General features: G+C 45.5%; 1 protein-coding gene across 2 annotated transcripts in view; it reads right to left on the bottom strand.

Moving 5' to 3' along the window:
• Positions 1–1,093: 1,093 nt before the first annotated feature.
• Positions 1,094–23,773, bottom strand: part of LARP4B (La ribonucleoprotein 4B) — an 84,802-nt gene continuing 62,122 nt past the window's right edge. For both annotated transcript variants that reach the window (XM_082617259.1, XM_082617260.1), the window contains exons 7-18: positions 22,871–23,007; positions 20,103–20,206; positions 18,596–18,706; positions 17,347–17,400; positions 17,055–17,264; positions 13,067–13,173; positions 12,263–12,514; positions 10,836–10,881; positions 8,104–8,280; positions 5,886–6,004; positions 5,674–5,782; positions 1,094–4,583 (exon numbers count right to left, since the gene is read on the bottom strand). In XM_082617259.1, the coding sequence (XP_082473385.1) occupies positions 4,311–4,583; positions 5,674–5,782; positions 5,886–6,004; positions 8,104–8,280; positions 10,836–10,881; positions 12,263–12,514; positions 13,067–13,173; positions 17,055–17,264; positions 17,347–17,400; positions 18,596–18,706; positions 20,103–20,206; positions 22,871–23,007 (1,699 nt within the window). In that variant the 3' untranslated portion in view covers positions 1,094–4,310. The remainder of the gene's footprint in view (positions 4,584–5,673; positions 5,783–5,885; positions 6,005–8,103; positions 8,281–10,835; positions 10,882–12,262; positions 12,515–13,066; positions 13,174–17,054; positions 17,265–17,346; positions 17,401–18,595; positions 18,707–20,102; positions 20,207–22,870; positions 23,008–23,773) is intronic.

Here is a 23,773-nt window from a genome sequence, read left to right as displayed (position 1 = left end):
ACCTTCAGGGAGCACATCGAATTATTTTTGTGATGAGTCCTACGAAGGAAATTCCTAGGAAGGCAGAATGGTGTGTGAGTGGAATTCCAAGGTGTCCACAGAAAAATGGGCCCAGAGGCACAGACTAGAGGGGCTAGAAAAAGCTGCCTGCGCAGGTGGGAGGGAATACCAAATAACAAGAGTGGCACACGTATCAGAGGAGGAATAATGAGCTACTCAATAGGCAAGTTTCCACATGGCAAAAAGTAAAACTGGGTTCTCACCTCAGACTACACACACCACACACACACACATCAATTTCACATGGGCTGAAGACACATGTATTCATCAAGGGAGGTTGTCTTCATGGCTCTGGAGTAGAGAGACTTCATCAACAAGAACAAGACACTCAACCATAAAGAAGATGGGTCAATTTTACTACATAATTAAAAACTGTAAGGTAAAAGCTACTCTAAATAGAGTTAAGACAGCTGGTAGGGATTGAGAGGAAATATGTGCAACATGTAACAAAGAATGAACAGCCAGAGACAAAGAAGCCCACGTCAACAAGGGAAGGATAACATCAACAAGGGAAGGATAACCAAGTAGAAACACAGGGGAGGGGGTGCGCGGGTCAGTCACCAGCTGGCAGACCAGCCATCACACGTAACATATGCTGGAGGCCCAACCACCGCTGCTGGCGTCACCCTGATTTAGGGTGAAGTCCATCACCGTTTCTGAGGCTCACTTAGGATCTGAACACGATGGCCCCACCTCCACCCCAAGTGACTGTATGGGGATGTCTCCTGAGACGTGGCCATTTAACCCAAGAAACAAGAGCCCGACACAGGGATACTTATTTCTGTGGTAAACCTCAAATTTAACAAACTGTGCCCTCACTAACACTGGCTTGAGGGCCGACCCTGGAGGCCCACAACTGAGCCGCCGGGCATGGTGCCCCTGCTGCGAGGACTCGGGCTACGATCCAAACATGGGTGGACGGAACCCGCATTTCATTCTCACTACACAGATAGGTTCAAACAAAATACTATTTTTTAAAAAGGTGCATTCTTGAAGAAAATTTTAATTTAAAAAAAAATGAAAAGAAAACCCAAACAGTGCCTAAATCTTTATTTTTCATAACCTACATTTTTTCAAATTAGACAGTTTTACACTGAATGACACAAAGGAAACTTAAATTACCAATAGTTTACACATAAGCTTGATTCCAGTCTTAATGAAAAGAAATAGAACAGAAACAAAAGCCCTGGCGAGGCGTCCGTGTCACTGCCCTCCTGCGAGCTGGTGCCGTGGCCGCTCCTTCAGGCTGATTGTCCGCCGCTCCCTGCGGACGCAGATGCAGACACGGGCCGTACCTGCCCCTGAGGCCCGTGAGGCCCCAAACTGGCCTCCACACGGCACCGTGGTGGCCCTGACCACATGGCAACTTGACAGGTTTCTTGCCACCACTAGTAACAACCAGTGATGCAGTTACAAGAGGGCCTGATCAGAAACATCATGACACGGACTCTTAAAAAGCAACGACTCTTCTTGAATTCATGTCTGGTGAAACGGGGCCGGGTTCTCATTCTTATCTCTCCAAATGACAAGTATCATCACACAATTGTCCAAGTTAAAATGCCATTTGTGATGCTGTGTCTCTGACTCTGTACCTTGAGGTACTGCCAGGGGAGAGGAAAGAGTTACATTTTACACGGACAAAGCCAGACACCGGCTGTGCATGGCGGGGCTGCCCGTGGGCTGGCACCACAGCTTCCCGCTGTGCACCCCCTGTGCTTTTCTGTGAGTGGAAAACCTCAGGAATATCAGAAAGGTGGAGATTGGGGGACATTAAATAGCTCTTTGGCATATCGCCCTTGCTTAATTAAAAAGAATGTTATAAAAATCACATCAGAGTGAAGTCTTAACTCGGCTGCGGGAGTGTAGGCCTCATGTGCCTGGCCAGCCATGCCACCTGGCTGGGCCCGGCTGCTGTCACGGTCACCTTCATCCCAGCTGCACGCACAGCTCCACCCTGGTCACACAAAGGGCGGACGCACAGTTGGCCCCACACACCTGCCTCCAGGGAAAGGATCTGCCACTATTAAAAACCAGTGTCTGGGCTGCACAGGCTTTGGGATTCAGGGATGGTGCTGACAGCATCGCTCCCTCCTCCGGCAGAGACCGCCATGTCACGGGATCCCAGGGGCTCAGAGCTGGCCTTTCCAGCTCTTTCTACAGTACTCAACAGTTTGGGTATAAGAGGTCAATTATTTCTGATTTTTTCAGTCTGCAATTTCAAAACTACAAAGAAATAAATTCCTCTGTTAAATTCCTTTTAACAGGCATTTTCAAATAGGAGCGCTGTGTGCGTGTCTAGGTATTTGAATAAAGACGCTGCTCTGAAGGAGATGGGCTTGTTTTCCTCTGGCAGGCAGATCATGCCTATTAGCTATTTGTAATTTTAAGTAGATTATTTTTTACTTTCACTTGAAGACCCTGCCAGTTTCCACTTTCCAGATTATACCTCAAAAACCCTTTCAACATTAGCTGTGATTAGTACATACTTACATATGTTTAAGAAGAGCATGAAAATATTCGAACGTTTTAGTAAAACTTTCCATCTCCCTTTCACAGCAGCAAAGAGGCAGAATCAGTTCAGCAAACCAGTATAAGAGAAAAAGAAAAAACCTCAACAAATTAAAATAATATTCAAACCACAACACTGAGTTTATCTACATCCAGGTCAATAGCAACATTTATAATATATCAATTTTTATCAGCTTTTTCTCTTTAGGGTACCTTTTTAATATGTTCTGATTATTTACAACTGTACAAGCAAAGCACACACGCCCAAGTGCACATATTTAATACAGTATCGACTATTTGCATTTACAGGATTTTTCAACAGTCTGAAAAAAGATCAACTGTGTGAGATCTTCCAGGTAAATTACAAACATGACTGCTCGCTCTTCCTACAGTGCTTACCCAGTAACACCGTGACAGCAGACCCCCCTCACGCCAACACAGGCCGGTCTCAGGAACTCTAAGCTGTCATATACAAAAGTTAAGGCAAAGTCATTTTCAAGTTTAAATAAAATTCAAGTCTTTAAATATGGGATGGAAATAATCTCTTTTTTAAAAAGAAAAAACCTTAGTCTTGTTAAATAACATTTTGTGGAATAAACTGTATGGTTACATTTAGCAGGAAATCTTATTTTAATGTCTGCTGCTTAGAATACTTAAAGAAAAAATTTAGGCATTTTAAAACAAAATAATTTATGTTTCTTATCAACTGCTAGCTTTAGTGCATGCGTGTTCTTGGAGAGCAGCACTTAGAGAAGGGATCACAGACCCTGTCTTGGAGGTAAAGAGAGAGGAACTTGGATCCTCCAACACCAGAGGGCACCACAAACACCTGCTCCCACGATCTGTGTGCCGTGCGCAGAGGTTCGGAAATGCACCCCGGGAGGGGTAAGGTGGGGCAGACTGGGGCAGACGAGAGAGCCGGGCTCCAGGCCCTCCCCACCTGCTCTCGGGAGCAAAACATCAGGGTACAATTTCGTGGTGACATGTCAGTGGGCAACAAAGTTTATGTTCCATTTAAGTTCTATTCACAATGTGCTTTGAGTTTATCTTACATAACAGCCACTTGAGACTGGAGTGAGGAGCTGGTTACTTGCTGGCAGGACATCAGGACTCTCGGTGCTCTGCAGGGTTACTCTGCCCAGTGGACCAAAAATGGGCTCTACTTAAAAAATGCTAGAACCACTTGTTAGGCTTCTGAATGAAAGGACAACTCCCAGGCCAGCGTGTGGCGCCATTGGACCCCGTCCCTTCCCCAGGATACACTCACAGCATCGCCTCGTGCCCTCAGTTCCACGGTCCTCAGCCTCACCCGGCAGTCTGGACATCTCAGAGGTACACACTTGCTAACCAGTTATTTTAAAAAATGAAGTAGCATAGTTCCGCTTAATTTAGAAAAACTCACTATATATATATATAGCTTGCATTCATAGCCACATGGAGGCTTAATAAAAAATATCAATTTGTTAGGATAAATGCATTTTCTATCCTGAAAAAAATCAGACTTATGCATCACCTCCAGTTAAGCACCAACCTAAAATAAGGTTTATATTAATTAAATCCTGAAAAATAGATTTTTTTCAAGAGGGGGGAAATCCGACTCATAGAAGAAAAATAACTTGCAGGCACCTTGTGGGCCTCATCTACACTGCAAGCTCCTAACCAGCGGCTCACTCACATCCCGAGCAGGACAGTGCTTAGTTGTGGCGACCTCAGCTCCTCGAAGCCCTCCCAGACCTCCGCGCTCACTGAGGGGACCTGGGTCGGGGGCTCTGTTCTCTGTGCAGACGCCGCCCAGAGGCTGGGGGAGAGGGCCGGCGGCCTGGCGGTCTCCTCTGGTCTTTGGGTGGTCCTGGGCTGGACCTGGGGGCAGAGGCCTCTCTGTCGGCGAGCTTCTTTTCTTCCTTCCCACAACCAACAGTGTTTGGCTTTTGTTCTTTCTGGGGCTGCAACGGGGAAGATGGTGGCTCTCTATTCGTCCTCTGACAAATCTCTGCGTAGCTGGGTTTTCGCAATTCCTGGGAAACAGACACAGCTCTGGGATTATATGACAACATGCGAAAATAAGGTTCACTTGAGGTAGAGGTAAAAAAAAAGGTTTCAACTGTAACCACGTCCAAAATTATTTTAAATAGAGAATTCCTACATTTCAACAACTGAGGTTCCCCTGCAGCACAACTTTCCCTCCAAGATACTCTAGAAATATCTTGTAAAAATGGTTAAAACTAGAAAAGGCATGGAGATGAAAAGTGCCGACCGAACTCTTTCCAGCCTCTGGCCTGTTATCACTTCTGAGCCACATACGAGCCTGAAAGGCGGCAGACACCAGACACCCTAGAAAAACACAGAAGCAGCATCTGCTCTCCCTGCCAGACAATCTGCCTCGGCACAGAGCAGGCCTCCTGGACCCAGGAAGAGGTCCGGCTGTCACTTATGGGTGACCTTCAACAGCTGTCTCTGAAAAGCATTTGTACACACTACAAACTACAGAGGGCTGGAGGTGTGGTTGCAGGAGTCAGAGGTAACAACAACAAAAAAGTAGGGTTTTCAGGTAAGTGGAAGCATGAAGGCTAAATGACAGATGAGGACATTCAGAAGTCTGTCACCTCCACCAACCATTTGTAACTTAAAAATAATTTTAACCTATAAAAAAGTTTTCTTTAAAGATTCAACCTAGCAGACAATAAGGGTTTAACTCCCAAATCTAAACGATAAAGGCCCACCCAAGATCAAACTGGGGACAATGCAAATCAGAATTTAAAATGCTGGACTGAGCGCCCAGGGGAGGAGGGAGGAAGAGGAGCTGGCGGTAGGCCTGTGTGGACCCGGGCGGGGCACGGGCGGGGTGGGAGATGGGCGTCCCTCTGATCCGCACTTGGACCACCCTAAGTCCTAGGGGGACAGGAACTGGAAGCTGTGGCTCCTCGGGTGACAGCCTCACTCTACTGACCCTGAACAAGATGACCCGCAGCTGCAGGGACGACGAACAGCCAGATTGGTTAGTTACAATCATTAGCAAATGCCCAGGGTACCCTGCACAGAAAGCACGGTGTGCACACAGGCGGCCACCGCTCCAGAGAGCCCCCTGCACCCTTGCCCCAGACATACCAAGACGGCGCCGTCCACCTGCACCGATTTACTCGCAGTCGTGCAAAGGGTGGGAGGAGGTCTGTCCACACTCGGGGTTTCCTTCTGTCTCTCCACCACCTTGGGATCCCTGGAAAGACGCCACCAGGCAGACACGTGAACATCCGGGCCCTGCGGGCAGCCCCGCAGTGAGCACAGCATGGGGCGCGGGCATCAGGTGCAGGTGGACTTACTCGGGCGGGTGGGCAGGGGAGGGGGCACGCTCGCAGGCTGCGGACACGGCACAGGGCACTGAGGGCTCTCGGGGGGGCACCGCGGGGAGAGTGTTCGTGCTTGCGTCTGCGTTCAGGCTCTGAAACCATCAAAAACAGTTTAGCACCGCATAGAGGCACGTCCGTCAGATCTTTCTCAATGATCTTAAACACACAACGATGGTACCAGCTTCGCCGTCCTCCCAGGAGCAGGGGTGGGCCAACCCGGAGTACAGCTGGACACACTGTGGCCGGGAAGCAGCCCCCAGTCTCCCCTTCCTCTTGGCAAACGTCTCACCAATCTGAGGCCTCCCTCTGTGCATGAGCACGATTGCCTGCAAGCCTGCTTTCCCATCTGAACAGGTACTGAAACCTCCACCCATCTGACACCCCAGTGCCCAGCACCACCTGGCACGTGATCTGTGAATGTAGAGTTCCCAGCACAATCCAGTACGGCTCACCCGTTTTTACAGGGAAAACCAATAAGGTTACAGCTCCATCCCAATAAACCTGAGCGCCTTGAGGGGTGCAGGTGCTGACATCAGTTCCCACCTGAATTCACCAGCAGCCCCTGAAAGCAGCGTGTTAACTCTCCTGATTTAACAGGGAAGGATGAGGCTTAGTCTGTTTAAGGCAAACACCTGGAGAATGCCAGCCCCATGAGCAGTAACCACTCACTCATGTAGCCTTCTGTTAATTAACAACAAAAAAAAGGCAGCAGAGCAAATAAAGAACTGGAATGGAGACTAACTGCAAACAAGCATTTTCTCAAAACCTCACTTTTCAAAGCAGATAAAAAGTTCAGAAGTGAGAGATTCTGGAGGGAGTGAGATGGAGGGAATAGCACTGCCCCCCACCATGGGGCGGTGGTGGTGGTGATGGAGACATGGGGCCCCTGAGAACCATCACCTCTTGCGATTTTGTGCTCAAGGCTGGTGGAAACACCGGCATGGAAAACACCGCCTTCTTGTAAAAGCTCCCTCATGTCCAGAGCATGCCTGAGACCGCCCCCCTCCCGTCCGAGGCCTCCCAGGGCCCTGCAGAGCCACCGAGCACTTCACCAAGAAGCAGGGACACAGTCTCTTCCACCTGGAATTGGGCTCAGGCTTCTTAAAAGTAGCAATTCTCTCTTCAAAATAAAATTTACACAAACTCACAATGTAAAAACAGTAAAAATTAAAAAAAAAAAAACCCAACAAAGTACTGTTTTTGAAATGGGGTGAAGGCCTGCTTGTTCTCTTCCCCTGCCCATCCCCAAGGGGAGTAAGGTCAGGGTGAAGCCAGGACTCAGGATCTCTGAGCTGCAAGGTTTCTCTAACATCATTCCATGGGGCACTGATAACTCAGAATTTAAGACTTATAATAACGCACAAGACATGTCACATTTAATAAGTGCTTCTCTCTCCAAAATACAGGGTCTTGGAATCCTCTCAACCTTGAAGGCTAAAAATGGGAGCAGTAACTACACACTAGTATGAATACAACTAAAGACCTGGCTTTATAAATCCCACCGTAACCCCGCCTGGTACTGAGGGGCTCTGTGGGGGCTCTGCAGGTGTAGATGGTCTGGACACGGTCTGCAGGCCAGTGCCTTCCCCAACCCAGAGGCCAGGGGTTCTGACTCCTTAGGTCTTCGGGCAGTAGGCGGGGTGCTGGTGGGTGGGTTCCCACTGGAGAAAGACACGGTGGGTGGCCGTGGTGGAGCGCCAGGCTGAGAACTCAGCAGGCACTGGACGAGGCATTCTGGCCACCTCTGCCCTGGTCTGCTTGTCGACTGCCGCAGGGCCACAGGGAGCCCCTGGGCTCTTGCAGCACTCGCTGATTCCCAGGATGTAATCACTGCAGAGGCATGAACACCACAGAGCTCGCCGACAGCCACCCATATTATAGTAAAGTTGCTCTGGGCTTCTGGTTATTCATGTAGATTATTAAAAACATGTTACTTCTGGTATAATTCAGATTTTTCTTTTTTATTCTGCAGGTCGTGAATAGCAAGAATAAAAATACAACCTGAGTTTCTGGGTGAGTGAGTGTCTGTACAGTACACCAGTGCAGGGCTCCACCTCTGACCCTACTGCTCAAAACCTGTGTGGCCTCTGCAATCACTTATCCTCATAAACCTCTTCCGCATGTGAAAAAAGCACACATGCAAAGAGCAGGACGCCAGCGATGAGTGAGCATCAGGCTTGGGAGAGCTTACCCTTTCTTTGGATGATCCTGTGAGCAAGCCAGACAGCCTGTTCTCAAGCCTGTTCTCAAACAAGTCCTCCGTCTTCAAATGCCCTGCCGCCCCAGGCAGTGGGGGGAAGCTGGAGAGGCCTAATTCAAAGCTCGGGGAGGGCGGCCTGGGTGGTGTTGGAGACTGAGTCTGACTCCTCTGAAAGAGAAGAACACCGTGGAGTCGCCCTGGGGTGGCTGGGTAGGAGGGGCTCAGAAATACCGCAGGTGAGCGACGCAAACACTCGCTCCCTAGTCTTCGAAGGTCCACACCTGTCTGGAGAAACGGATGGCCAATCCAACCCCGCCGACTTGGTCACCTATCAAAGGTCATCTGTCAGGCAACTTCGACCATGAGAGCAGAGCTGAAAAGACGAAACCTCAGGGCTGCTCCCGGCCACGGTCAAACACGCCGGTAAGAGCTGCGTGTGTACGACACCCAGACCCCCGGCAGCCGACAGAGACCAGTGGGACACAGCAAAGTGATAGATGCACAAGAGCCCAAGTCTCGACATTAAACTTATTCACCTCCAGACAAGTTTTGTGTTATCGCAGCAGAGTCTGTGATCTAAGTCATAAAGGAGAAAGTAAAAGAAAACAAAAACCACTCTCTCAACTCTGTTCAACTTACGTAAAAAATTTCACAGATTTCCATTAAAAAAACAGTTTAACAAAAAAGGGAGGGGGCTTCAGTTATCTGAAAATTAACTTAACTGAAACTCCTTATATTTTTAGATCAGTATGTAAAAGCATGGTATTTAATATGAGACTCTTATCACATTCCCTGACTTCAAGAAAGTAAGTAAACTCAGCAAAATAATACCCAAGTAAAACTTATAAGCCAAAGAGAAAGGCAGTGATATACTTTTGTTGAAACACTCTTAGTCAACCTGCTAGGAGCCATTCTGTAACATCCAGTTCCTTGGTTGAAACAGACAAGGAACAGAAAGGGGAAATGAGTTTGTATTAGGTAGAACACAGGCATTTTTAGTTGAATGGTGGGCTACTTGGACTGGAAGCAATGCTCTCATGGGGCTCACTTAACCTGAAAGGCCAAGATTTCCCAGAAACTTATACCAACTGGAAGATTATCTCTACAGAAGTAAAATCTAGAGAAGATCTGTTATAGCTCAAGTGAGAGCAGGTTAAGGATGAAATCGGATCCATGCTGAGCACAGCCCACCTCTCCTTTGGGCCTCCTGCTGCATGTCTTCTCCTTGGCGTAGGTGTCTGAGGGCTGCCTACCTTGCTCGCGTGTGTACCCTCTGAACCAGGCTGCACAGGTAACCGTGTGGCTGCAGTGTGCCCTGTAGTTCAGCATGCTCTAGGTTATGCTCATCTCAAAGCAATTTTTAGAGGCTTTATTTTAAACATCTGCATGTTTCTGAGGTGAACCCAGCTTTTCAGAAGATGAGCATTTCTAGGAAGAAAGACCTGACAAAAAATTGACTAAGAGTCAACTTTCAGGAAGAAAAGAGGCAATGTTTAACGTTTTTAGGGTCTGAATGGCTTAAGGTAAGGCATGAATGCCAACCCCTGGTCCCAAGGGTGTGGCCAGGCCACCTGCTCACACATCTGCGACCTGCCCGCAAGCTTCTCAGGTGTTCAGAACACCCAGTGCAGCAATGGGCTCACTGTCGAGTACACACATCTGCACCACGTGTGTGGACATCTGAGTGGTTCCAGGTATGAACACGCAGATCAGGAATACAAAACAGAATGAAACGGAAATGGCAATAGGAAAACATTTCACCTTTGCAGGTAATGCAGTGACCAGGGGCAATGATTTCCTGCAGGGTAACTAGTACCTGAAGAGATAGTCAGATGCCTGTCTTGTTAGTCCAAATGTAACAGGAATTCATGCATTCCAACTGGAACCAACTGATATAAACTGCCTTACCATAGGGTCACCAAAAACTAGACTGAACTGACCAACATGGTAAAATTAGGGTGTTCATTTACTACCAATATGCACTTTCTAAGTTCTAGGCAAATACAGTAATGAGAATGTACACACTCAATGGCTTGGGGTCCAGACCAAAAACTGTCTCAAGGCCTTTTCCAGGCCCCGAATGTGGAGCTCTACGAGAGCCCACGTCTACATGCACACCGCCCGCACTCTCCCCTCATCAGAGCCCTGCAGAGCACCACCCAGAGGGGGAGCTGGTCAATCACCCTAAGCAGACACAACCACGTCTCCTGTACTTACCACTCACATAAACCCATCACTTATTCTGGGTTTGTCCTGACCGTAAGTTACATGCAGCAAAAAGCAACAATGCTTTCTACACAGTGGATACAGAGTAAAATATTTTGAATGAAAAATACTGATGAGCAAATTCCTACGTGAGAGAAGTTTATTCTGCTTGTCCAAACTCGTGATTCCGGTGATTTCAAAGTACACTACCTGGTCACCCACACAGAAAGCACTCACCTGGACAAGTGTAAACAGACCACATATGTGCATGATGCACTCCTGGGTGCACCTATGTGCCGCACAGGACATGCAGGTGCCAGCAGTTCCTCAGGAAACCAGCCACCACCACCTCCTCTTTAGAGCATCAAATAAAGGTCTATTATTACCTAGCGGACACCACATTACGAGAAAATCTCTTTTGAAAAGCTCCTTCTCACATCTTAATTAAATCTCAGGTTTGTTTAGTGTAAGCTAGGTTTAAACATCTTGTGAAAGTGGCACAGGCCTGATGTACTCACTGTGAACTTCTCCTCCCGTTTCTTCCGGTAACCAAAGGAGTTTTTCCTAGAGGAGAGGAAAGCAGAAGACTGTTAACTTTTCCCACTTGAAACATAATTTCACTGAGCACAGTACGTGCAGACACATTCAGTCTTCATGACTTTGTAATCTTTTATAGATGACTTTTGATTTTAAAATCCCAACCTTAAGAAGTGTAAGCAAAACAAAAAAAAATTTATAGTAAAGAAGTAAAATTGAGGTCTAGATAGGTAAATAAAAGAAAATATTTATTGAAGGAATTTTCCCATTTAGAATTTTTGTTATGATATGAACATTTGAATACCCATTCAGCTGGAGTGGCAAGATATGTAAAGTGTGACACTGAGCTATAAAGGTGAATTGTTAAAAAATGGTAATGACAATCTATCCAATTTATCATCAAAAGGAAAAGCTCCCAAGTAGCCTAGTCCGCTCCTGCACCCCCGGCCCTCCTCACTCCAGTGAGCCACACAGGGTTTCTGAGCCCCAAGCGCTTCCTCTCCCCATCTGCCAGCCTTCCACTCCACAGTTCCTGAGGCACATTTCCAACGTCCAGAGTCTGACCCGCCAGCATTGGCGCTGTTCCCTGCACGGCAGCTTAAACCGCAGCAACAACCCCACCTACTGAGTGGATATCATGGCAGGCCCAAGGGCACCAAGACACTTCACTGCCCGGACGGGCTTCCGTGGCCTAACAGTTCACACATTAATTCCCATTTATAATTTCATTTTTATTTACTTACCCTTTGTCATTTCAGCTGAACGCAAAGACTCCCTAAGGGCCCGTATTATGTAATTTGAAAAGGAATTTAGAAATAATCTTGACCAATTCCACCCCTGATGGGCCCAGAAAGGCCTGACTGCGCAGACGGAGCCGCCTGGGGGTCCCTCCCGCTCCCACCGCACCGGGAGCACATGCCCCCGGCCAGAAGGAGCTCCTGGGGGCACACCCTGTCCCATGTCCTCTGTACACAATACTCAGAAAAGTAGTCTTCACTTACAGGTTTCAAAGTCGGTTTACAACAGGAAAAGCTTATGGAGGCTGAGCCCACGCTAGACGTGTGCTGGAGCGTACGTCCTTCCTGACATGCCAGGGCGGGGTGGGGGCGGGGGCTGTCCGGTCAGCTCTCCACATGTAACGACTGTGACCCAAGGCAGCCTGGCCCACCCTCAGTTCCCACTGAACAGTGTCCTGTTACCACAAAGATGGAATCGGTCAAGTCTCTGCTCTAAAAGTAACACCTCTGAGTAATTATATAAAACCTTGGATGGTTACAGCCTTCCATTTGATTTTCTGTGATGGACTTGAAAATAATGATTATAAAACACATCTGAATTAATGGAATCTGACACTACGAATAGTTTCTAAGTACACAGTACCTGTCCAAATGAAACTGTGAACACTCACCTTCCTCTACCTAAGCCCGGAGAGGACTCGAGGCTGCTCTGTTCCACCCGCCCGGGCCCCGCGTCTCTCTTGGCATAGACTGGAGGGTTCTGTAGCCGAGCTCGAGGCTGACCCGTCTGCCTCGTTTGTGGGCTCCGCACACCGTTCATCAACCGGTCCGCAGTGAAGTTAAATATTGAAGGACTTTCTAACAGCCCGGGCCCTCTCTCTGCACTGGGAATGGCATGGCGCAGATGAGATTTACTAGGGTTCCTGTAAATAAAATGTTTGTATATGCTCAGTTCTAAAATGATCATGGCATTATGAAAAGAGCGTGCTAATACAGAAATGGCTAAGCTAAAATTTGCTTTCTTTTTAGGAAAAGTATTAAAAATGTTACTTAGAATAGTTAGCTCATAATATGTCTGATAATGCAATCTAAATGCAGTATGGACGTTCTGCTTGGCTGTAGCCCAGGTCCAAATTAAAAGCAGGCGCATGCAGATGCAAGCTGTTCCAGAAGCCTTTGTCTCACGAGTCTACCCTCTACGTAGGCTTTGCAGCGTGCATTTCAGGGTTTAATGCTCACAGAATGGAATTCCACGCTTTGAGTTGTTTTACTCCTGGTGGACATTACTGGTGGTCAAATCTACCATTAGCCAGAACAGAACAGCCTCTTCACTTAGTGTGACTCACCCAAATGGTGAGAATGACGGAAGTTTAACACATTTGCTTTTGCTTTGCTTTGAAAGTATACAATGTGGCAGCGACCTCTTGTTACAAACCCTGGGGAAACAGCAGCCTTTCAACCCCTCACGGACTTGCCTGCTCCTTGGAGGGTATTGTCTGAGTGAAGTCAGAGGAGATGCTGCAGGTTTGAAGGTTGGAGACGTGAACCCATTTATAAATCCAGTATTTGGAAATGGCGTTACCTAGATTCATTAAAAACAAACAGACTTCAGGTTGGTTAACACTGGTCGCTGACGTTCCATGTCCTACTTGGAGTGCTCGCCGTGGAGAAGAGCAGTGGGTAGGACTACTGCTAACGGCCAAGACTCCTTGATCCAGGCTGGGGCCGAGACCTCACAACAGGCCCACGAGGAAGCCGCCTCACACACGTGGAGGGAAGCGTCTGCCCCTGCCCCGCCCTGCCCGGTGCTGAGCACAGGCTGAGCACGCGATCCCACACTCTCGTCCCGTTGCCCAGACTGACACCCCCGGTGTGCTGACATCAAGTCAGCAACTCTTCATTCCTGATGACTTTAATAAAAGGCATCAAAGCTCTCAATCTTGGGGGTATTTAGGGATCTATTTCACAATCACAGCCTTGGAGAGTGCCCTTTTAGCCTCACCTGCATGCAAGTCTTGCTGAGTATCACGATATTTTCAGTTCATTAACAATTATGTCCCAAGTCACAATTTATGGTGATATACTTCATAAACATATACATATGTCAGAAGAAAATTAAAGAGGATCACAGTGCCCTTAAAAGATACAATCCTAAATATAATCTTAAAACATTAAAAATATTAAGTACAGAATTTTAAATTATCAACCAACTACTAAAAAATCTAGTCAAAACAAAAATAAGATAGAACTTAGTGTTGAAATAGTTCTTTTTTAAAAATCATGAAAAGAGTGATCACTCCTATTTTCTGGATTCTGAACATGTGGTTTCAAACAATTTCTGTATAAACAACATTCCCTGATGGATTCAAAGGCATTTAACTCCTTGGTGCCACCCAGTTCCCACCTTACATTTTCACTAAATTGAGAGATACGAATAGGCCACTCCTTGTTTGGGGAAAAGGAAAAGGAAAAGACAAAAAGCCGGCAATTCCTCTTAACTAGAGCTAACCAAAAGCTGTAATAGGATGATTAAAACCAGCTTAGGACCAAAACAAATCATTCCAAATTTTGAAAAAGAAAATGAAAGCAATAAAAGGGAAATGCTGAGGGAGAAAGATGCAGCTAAAACTGTGTTAGGGGACTTCCCTGGTGGTGCAGTGGTTAAGAATCCACCTGCCAATGCAGGGGACAAAGGTTTGAGCCCTGGTCCAGGAAGATCTCACATGCCATGGAGCAACTAAGCCCGTGCACCACAACTACTGAGTCTGTGCTCTAGAGCCCATGAGCCACAACCACTGAGCCTGTGTGCCGCAATTACTGAAGCTCGCACGTCTAGAGCCTGTGCTCCGCAACAAGAGAAGCCACCACAATGAGAAGCCTGAGCACTGCAACGAAGAGTAGTCCCTGCTCGCCGCAACTAGAGAAAGCCCGAGCACAGCAACGAAGACCCAATGCAGCCAAAAATTAATAAATAAATAAGTAAATAAATAAATTTATTTAAAAAAAAACTGTGTTAGGGACTTCCCTGGTGGCGCAGTGCTTAAGAATCTGCCTGCCAATGCAGGGGACACGTGTTTGATCCCTGGTCCGGGAAGATCCCACATGCTGCGGAGCAACTAAGCCCGTGAGCCGCAACTACTGAAGCCCATGCACCTAGAGCCTGTGCTCAGCAACAAGAGAAGCCACCACAATAAGAAGCCTGCACACAGCAATGAAGAGTAGCCCCTGCTCGCCACAACTAGAGAAAGCCCACGCGCAGCAACGAAGACCCAACGCAGCCAAAAATAAAATAAAAAGCAACAAGAAAAAATCTCCAAAAAACTGTGTTAAGATCTCCAAAGCTCTTCTGAGGAACTACCATATATTCAGAAATACATCTATCACACCAGAACTAGAGTTTGAAGATTGTAAATCATGATAAGAACAATTGAGACGAATCATTTCATACCTGTAATTTTACATATAAAACCCTGGTATTTAAGTAATTTTGCTCAAGAGTTTAAAAATAAATTGGTTGCTAATGCAGTAATTTAACACAACTTGCTGAGAATTAATAGGCCTCATCTTGTCACTTCTGCTCAAAATGACGCAGTCTGTTTTACAATGGGCCTCCGCGGCCCAGCCAGATCAAAGGAACCAGCCGCACGGCCAGACTACCGCCCAGGAAGCGAGGGCCCCCACTTGGGACAGGGACAAATACGATTAAGAGAGATTAGAAAAACAAGCACAGCAGTGAGACTCCTTTGGAGGAATCATTCAACCAAGAATTGACGGATGCTATTCCCCTTGAAGATTTCCTTGCTCACGATACATTAACTACATGGCTCTCAGTACACTTCCACGGAACACAGTGAGGATTTCAAAACAGCAGTGTGTTTTCTTACCATAAGGATTCACTCAACAGAGACGGAGCGCTACCTTATGTGTTCACTGCTCTCGTCCCACGCTGGCCCTGGGCTCCTGAGGGCTGTCCCTCCTCCCTATCCATCCTCCCGGCCCTCATGCCTCAGGACACACTCAAGGCCTGGACGGTCTGGCCCTGACAGACCTTACCAACCTCTCCTCCCAGTCCCTGCTTCAGCCTCTGCTTTAGCTCAGAAATACTCAGAGATTCACACAACTGTCGCCTGTCCGACGTGTGTCTTTCCTGGACACGCATCTTGACATTCTGTGCAAAACAGGCACCAGGTACCCAGGTGCGCCAATGCTCCCTCCCCAGTGCCTGCCCTCTCACCATCAGTGGTCCCGACTCCCCCTGACTCGGCCACAGCCATACCTTCAGGGTTACTCAGTTCCTGCTCTTTGACCACAACCTTCCCCATGGCCCGCCCTCCGCAGAGCAGCCCTGATTCTCACATCCCGCTCCATCGGACTCCTGCAACTGCCGGACATGGCCCGCCAATCACGCTAACATCTACAGCAGCACAGCTGGAGAAAAGTGATGGATCCATTACACATCTACTGAGTCTAACCACAGGCCTCAAACAGGCCAAAATCTGTCAAAATTAATCACTCCAGCCAGCTGGAGGGCTGGTGTGAGAAATAAAGCTTATAAGACAGTACAGGCAGACCTCAGAGATACCGTGGGTTCAGTTCCAGCAACAAAGCAAATGTTGCAATAAAGCAAGTCACACAAATTTTTTGGTTTCCCAGTGAGCATGAAAATTATGTTTACACTATCCTATCATGTACAAAAGTATTATACCTTAAAAAAACAATGTACACACATTAATGAAAAAATACTTTATTGCTAAAAACTGCTAATCATCCTCTGAGCCTTCAGTGAGTCTAAGATCACTGATGACAGATTACCATGACAAATATAATAATAATGAAAAAGTTTGAAATACTGTGAGAATTACCAAATGTGACACAGAGACACAAAGTAAGCAAATGCTGTTGGAAAAATGGCACCAAAAGACTTGCTCAATACGGGGTTGCCATAACCTGCAATTTGTAAAAAAAAAAAAAAAAAAAGAAAGAAAGAAAGAAAACCAAAAAAACAGAGTATCTGCAAAGCGCAATAAAACGAGGCCTGCCTATATGCCTTCCACTTGTCCTGGATTGTTACAAGCCTATTAAACACCCTTTTCTCCTTCAAACCATGTCCCATTGGATTCCCCTCTGTGCTCAGAAGGACCCCGCTAGCCTACAACTCGTAATCGCATTTTGTGTTTTTCTAGGGATTACGCAGCTTAGGAAAGGAACTGCTAGACAGGAGGGGAGGCAAACCAGGCAAAGGATCGGGATCTCATTATTGGAAAGGTTTTTTAAAATTTACACAGTTCCATATTTATCTCCCAATTAAACTGAAAATCCACCAGAGAACTTGAAGGCCTGTTTTACTACGGCAAATGGCATCCGTATTGGTTTCCCGTTAGAGGAAGATCTTATTCTCCAAAGCACCCAGTGTCTGCCACAGGGTTGTCTGCCACAGAAGCTTCCAGTGAAGCCAGGACTCACCAAGGGCGGATCAAGATAGCTATGTGTCGCTGACCATGTCTGGGGGGCGATCAGGCTGTAGAGAGGAAACTGCTGCTGGGGGCTGTAGACTGGAGGTAAGTAAAACGATGCGGTGTAGCGCTGCTGTGTGTAGAGGCTCATGTCCAGAGGTCTAAAGCCATTCTTTGGCAAAAATGTGTTTATAGCTATTGCCTTCGCTTTTATCCGTGCCTGTTTGAAAACATGTAAGTTTCTGTTAGAACACTTAAGGACACTGGTTTGCAGATAAAGTATAACCAATGGTCTTGCTTACCTTAATTGGTTTTCCTTGAAAAGTTTTGACTTCTTCCCGCAGATATTTGTAAGCCTGAAGACAAAATCATTCATAACACCATTGTGTTGATTTTATAAATAAGATGAACCTATAATTAATTCAGCACCTCAAATAAGCAATTATATAGTTAAAATATGGTGGACAGGACCTAGCACAGTGATTCTTAACCTTTTTGGGTCACAGATTCCTTAAAAGATCCTGGTAAGAGCTATGGAGCGCCTATCCAAAATTCTCATTAATGTAATATTGTCAATTGACTATACATCAATAAAAAAGAAAAAAAGGAAAAAAATTCTCATGAACAGTATTTGTATACAATTTTATAAGTGTTAATAGAAACCATAAAAGCATCCCACAGATCATAGGCTAAGAATCCTTACCTGGGAAAACAACAGATACCAAGGTCCTAGTAATAACCCCAATATGAACTTGGAATTACAGTTTAGGAAATGAAAGGATTAGGATCGCAATATTCAAAAGTCATTATTTGTGAAGCTCCTGATTCTGCTCCAAATTCTCCTACAAAACACCGAAGGCTCTGACCCATGTGACTCAGCCTCAGGCCATATTCCCCACGCAGGTAAGGGGGGCTTGCACCTGCCCCACAGACCTGCCTTTTCTCACCTCCCATCACCTTGCTCCTCCTAGTCCTTCTTTCCCTTCCATCCAGTTAAGACCCATCTTTCAGATTCTTGCTTCTCTCTTCTGAACCCACAGCAGCCTCACCGTGTTAACGCCTCATACTCTACTACCATTCCTTTACGCAGGCTAGAGTTTCCCCTGAATATAATGCTTCCTTCAAGGGCAGGGAGCCATCTGAACTCCAAGCCTCTCACAGAGCTTCTCAATGCCTTTTCAAGCACCTTGTAATACAAGGTTGCCCAGGGAAAGTTAGAGTTAGGTTCAATTTTCCCAAACACTTTTCCAAATATTAAAACCTTTATCTGTACAGAGGTAAGAAAAGAACCAGTTTTCCTAGGCTGCCTGTCTTACATGTCCTTAGAAAATAACGTCTGTGCTTTTCACATCGCTACAAAACTGTCTACACACACACCTATTTAGGTTTCTTCAACCTGATTTCCCTGCACCTTATGTTCACACTCAACACCACATGTGATCGTAATCTCCGTGCCCACATTTAGTCCCACTATGTACTGACTGCTAAGTACTGGTAACCTCTGTCCTTTGTGGCAGAACAGGGTGGGGGGTAGGGGGAGAAAGAGCTTACCTGTTGTGCATCTGCTTCTGTTTCAAATGTAATAAACCAATTATCATTATAGGCAAATTCACAGTTAATAAATCTCGGTAAGTTATCTCCTTTAAATAGTGCTTCTACTTCCTACAGGAAACAGAGAGGTTAGAAATTAATTCTCAACTATGCCACTGTTTGTCCTCACCAAAGAAACACGGTGCCCACTCTTAAGGACAGATGCCCAGAAGACAACCCCAGCACACCGAAGTCCAGGGCCCTCTCTCAAGGTGGCTGAGGAGTCCAGTGTGGCTTCCAGAATTAGGATCCCACTGTCACAGGAAATAAAATTCACAACCCACTGACAGCTTTCCTGACTCCTAAGAGACCAGAAACTAAATTAATAGGAAAATATTTTATTTTACCAGTAGCTAATAACTATACAATTTGGAGGCAGAGAAAGGTAATTTAAGAAATCTAAAAATTTGCTGGCCTTTTGCTTCCAGCCAAGATGGACTACATTTACCCTCCCACATGAAATAATTACAAACAAAAGACAAAATATATGAAATAGCATTTTTCAGACAGTGGACCTCGGGCCATGCAGGACAGCAATCCCTGAGAGGGACAGGTACAGACGGGTCCACGAGTGCCTGACTCACATATGGGGCTTCCAGGCTGTGGTGCCAGGAGGGTGGGCACAGGCCCAGCCCAAAGCTGCAGAGCTCAGGGGTTCCCCCCAGGGCTCTGTGTTCAGGAAACAGCAACCTGAAGTGATGAGAGGTTTCCCCTAGAGCTCTCCGGGATCGGGGAGTGTCTCCACCAGCCTGAGTGTAAAACAATCCTAACACAGGACATCAGGTGGAGCTCTCAGGAAGCACTGCCCCAGGGGGAGGCCAGTCTGCTTCCACCAGTTCCAAGTCACTTAACTGAGCCTCAAAACAGAGCTCAAGAATATGTACAGAAAGGAGTACAAAAACACTCCGTACCCAATAAAATAAAATCCAAAATGCCTGGCATTCATTCAAAATTTGCCAGGCGCACAAAGAAACAGAAAAATATGACTTATAATGAAAAGATCAACCAGTCAAATTAAACCCAGAAATGCACCGATACTGGCACGTCGGCTCAAATCAAGCACAGGCCACACTGGTGTTCCCTGCATCCTTCTCATCGCGAAAATTTGTTTTGGAAAGTGATTTAACATAAAAATATGTTCTCTGTCTCAACTTGTTGGTTTACTATTCTTATTTTAAAATGAATAAATATTTAAACCTTTTCTCTTTCTGACTTTTAAATACTGAAGTTACCATAAACTCTCACTACTTTTTTCAGCATGAAATGTGTAATGGAGTCCTGAGACCAAAAAGTTTGAGAAGCACTCTTACAAGTGAATCACACTATAACTATGAGAGTGTGTAAATCTTGGGAAAAAAGTGTTACTGTACGTATTTTTGCTTTAAAATACATCTTCCAAAAACCACAGAAACAAAAAAAAAACCCACCCAAAAAAGTCCAAGTTTCCTTCAGAGGAGAAATGACTTACTTCTACAGGGGTGGATTCAGGTATTTCACGTAATATTACTATGCAACGATTCTGATTTGGCCTTACTTTTTCTCCCTTCTCATCCACTTGGACTAAAGGTAAAGCTGTAAAGAGAAGAGAAATGGATGATACACAAATATTAAAACAAATCAACCATTTGCACTACATCGTGACCTAACGTAGATACTCTAGCGGGACGTGTTAGACTACATCGCCAGACGCATTAAAGAAAGCCGTATACAATGGGAAAACTATCAAAAGTCTTGATAGCTTAACACAAGCTATCAAAAGGTTTTAGACCAATCTTGCACATTACAATTAGGGACTCTGGGGAGCCCTGTGGGAGCTGTAGCAGAGGTAACGCTATGACACAGGTTCTCCACAGCTCAAACAACTCCAAGTTGGTCACAATGCAGAGCTAGACTTTCTCTTTCTACAAGTCCCCAAAACAAGACACTTTCCTGTCTCCTTACGACTTAATTTTGAACTCACAGAAGTTGTCAAGCACCCTTCCCTAACGATAGATCTTACATGACCACAATCCACCATCGAAACAAGGGTCAACACTGCCAGCACGGGGACAGGCCCAACTCAGGTTTCACCAGCTTTTGCCTTATCTCCTTTCGTTAGGTTTTGTTTTTTGGTGTCACTCTATGAAATTCTATCACATGCAGACTCAGGTCATAGCACACCAGGATCAAAATCAGGGCTCAGAGCTGTGTACCACCACGAAGACATATATTACCAACATCAGAAATGGAAACATCCCTTAGTACCAAAGCTAACTTTTGGGAAGTAGGATCCATGAGAAAAGAAAACTCAAGGCCCATGTGGTTTCTGGAGAATCCTACCAAATGTCAAGAAAAAAATAACAATTCTATAGTACAAACTCTTCTGAACTTAAGAAAGTACTTTCCAATTCAACCTATGAAGCCAGCAGTTCTTTGATACCCAAACTAAACAAAGGCATTACACAACAAGAAAACTATAGACCAATATCTCCCATGAACAATAAAAATTCTTACCAAATTTTGCCAAGTTGAATCTAACAATATATAAAGATGGGAATACATAATGAATGACAAGTGGATTTTTCTCAGTAATGCAAGGTTGGTTTACCAAAAGAAATAAGCAATGTAATTCACCATATTAATGGGCTAAAAAACAAAAAAAACCCCACACAACTATCTCATAGATGCAGAAGCATTTGACAAAATCCAACATTCGTTTCTGATAAAAATTCTCAGCTAACTAAGAATAGAAGGGAAACCTCCTCACCTACAAAAAAACCAACGTCTAGCATCTTTCTTACTAGAAGATGGGCCAAGGCAAGGGTGCTGACTCTCCCCACTTCTACTCAACACAGCACTGGAGGCTTAAGCCAGGGCAATAATGCAAGAAATAGAAATTACATGCACCCAGACCGGGTGTAAGAAGGTAACCTTTTCATTCACTTTCATTCAAGCTGAGCTCTACGTAGAAAATCTGATGCAATTTCCATAAAAAACTAAATTGTGAGTTTCAAAAGGTTTAAGTATACAAGATTAATATTCAAAAATAAATTTTATTTCTACATACTAGCACCGAATACCTAGAAATTGAAATAAAAATATTTATGCCCAAATATGAAATACTTAGTTATAAATCTGGTAAGATATGAAACACCTGCACTATGAAAACTGCAAAACATTGCCAAGAGAAAAATTTTTAAGATTTTTCTAAATGAATGGAGAGATACCCTATGTTCATGAATTGGAAAACCCAATATTGTTAAAATGTCAATACTCCCCAAATTGATTTATAGATTTAAGGTAATCCCAGTAAAAATACCAATAGGACCTTTTGAAAAACCAAAATGTCGATTCTAAAATTCACATGGAAATGCCAAGCATTTGGAAGAGCCAAAACAAAGCCGGAGATTTTGCAACTACTCTAAGATGAACTATAAAAGCCAGTGCCATCCAGACACTGCAGCAATGGCATCAAAACAGACAAAATAGATCGAGGACAGACATACGACCCAGAGAGAAACCCACACATACAGGGATAAATGATTCTCACAATGGCACAAAGGCAGTGCAGTGGAGAAGCAGAGTGTTTTCAACAAATGGGCTGGAAGAGCAGCACATTCACATGCAAGGGGGTAGAGAGCTCATACCACATACAAAAATCAGCTGACAATAGATCACAGACCTAAAAATGTAAACCCTAAAACTAAAACTTCTAGGAGAAAATCCTTGTGACCCTGAATTAAGCAAAGATTTCTTAGGCACAATACCAAAAGCAAGATCCATAAAAGAAAAAAATTAATAAATTGGACTATATAAAAAAACTGAAAACTCTGCTTTTCAAGACATTATTAGAACAAAAAGAGAAGCCACAGACTGGGAGAATGTATTTGCAAATCACAACTCCAATAAGGACAAATACAGATACGTGCATCTCAAACTGCACACAAATACACGCTCCTCAAATCTCACCTGTAATAAAACTAATTAAAAAAAAAAGTGGTGGGGGTGGGGCATCTGAACAGACAGCTCAGAAAGGCAGCACATGAAAAGACTGCCCAGTGTCATCAGGCACTAAAGAAACAGAAATTAAAACTACAATGAGATACCACCGCACACCTGCTAGAAAACCTACAATGGCCCATCTGTGACGCCAGGCCGGGTACCTTAGCACAAATGGCTGTGAATCTAAGCATCACACTGGCAAGAAAAATGCTGTCAAGACCACGTACGATGCAGCCTGGGCTGCAGTCTACTTACATCTCAGCACTTCGACAATCAGGTCCATGTCGGTGCTGAGCTTCTTGATGTGGTCCAGGTTAGCTACCGTGGTGATTGGCACGTACTGATCACTGTCCATCTGCGATATAAGGTACATGTCACTAGCAAGGTTCTCCCTGGAGAAAGAAGACAATCTGTCTTAATTCACAACTTCTTTAAAAGGAAGCTTCACAAGAGGCACGAGTGTGGTATGGTACTGCCCTGGAGTGAGAGCTGAGTTCAAAACCCCCCCTGCAATTTGCCATCTCTGTGACCTTACATCGATTTTGTCAAAGACATCTGGGGAGGCAGAGAGAGCAAAAGTAAAAGTGTACTGCACTTTATACAATCAAAATTAATGAGCAGGTAAATCTTTTAAAAAATGTATTTATAGCTCATCTTTGTTCTAAAAAGTGTTTGAATAGCTTTTAAAAAATAGAAACACAGGGGCTTCCCTGGTGGCGCAGTGGTTGAGAGTCCGCCTGCCGATGCAGGGGACACGGGTTCGTGCCCCGGTCTGGGAAGATCCCACATGCCGCGGAGCGGCTGGGCCCGTGAGCCATGGCCGCTGAGCCTGCGCGTCCGGAGCCTGTGCTCCGTAACGGGAGAGGCCACAACAGTGAAAGGCCCGCGTACCGCAAAAAAAAAAAAAAAAAAAAAAAGAAACACAGGGCTTCCCTGGTGGTGCAGTGATTGAGAGTCCGCCTGCTGATGCAGGGGACACGGGTTCGTGCCCCGGTCTCGGAGGATCCCACATGCTGCGGAGCGGCTGGGCCCGTGAGCCATGGCCACTGAGCCTGCGCGTCTGGAGCCTATGCTCCACAACGGGAGAGGCCACAACAGTGAGAGGCCCGTGTACCGCAAAACAAAACAAAAACAAAAACAAACAAACAAACAAAAATA

The sequence above is a fragment of the Mesoplodon mirus genome, assembly GCF_964341445.2.
Source record: "Mesoplodon mirus genome assembly, chromosome: 4".
Classification (NCBI taxonomy): domain Eukaryota; kingdom Metazoa; phylum Chordata; class Mammalia; order Artiodactyla; family Ziphiidae; genus Mesoplodon; species Mesoplodon mirus.
This window is presented reverse-complemented; position numbering and strand designations above follow the sequence as displayed.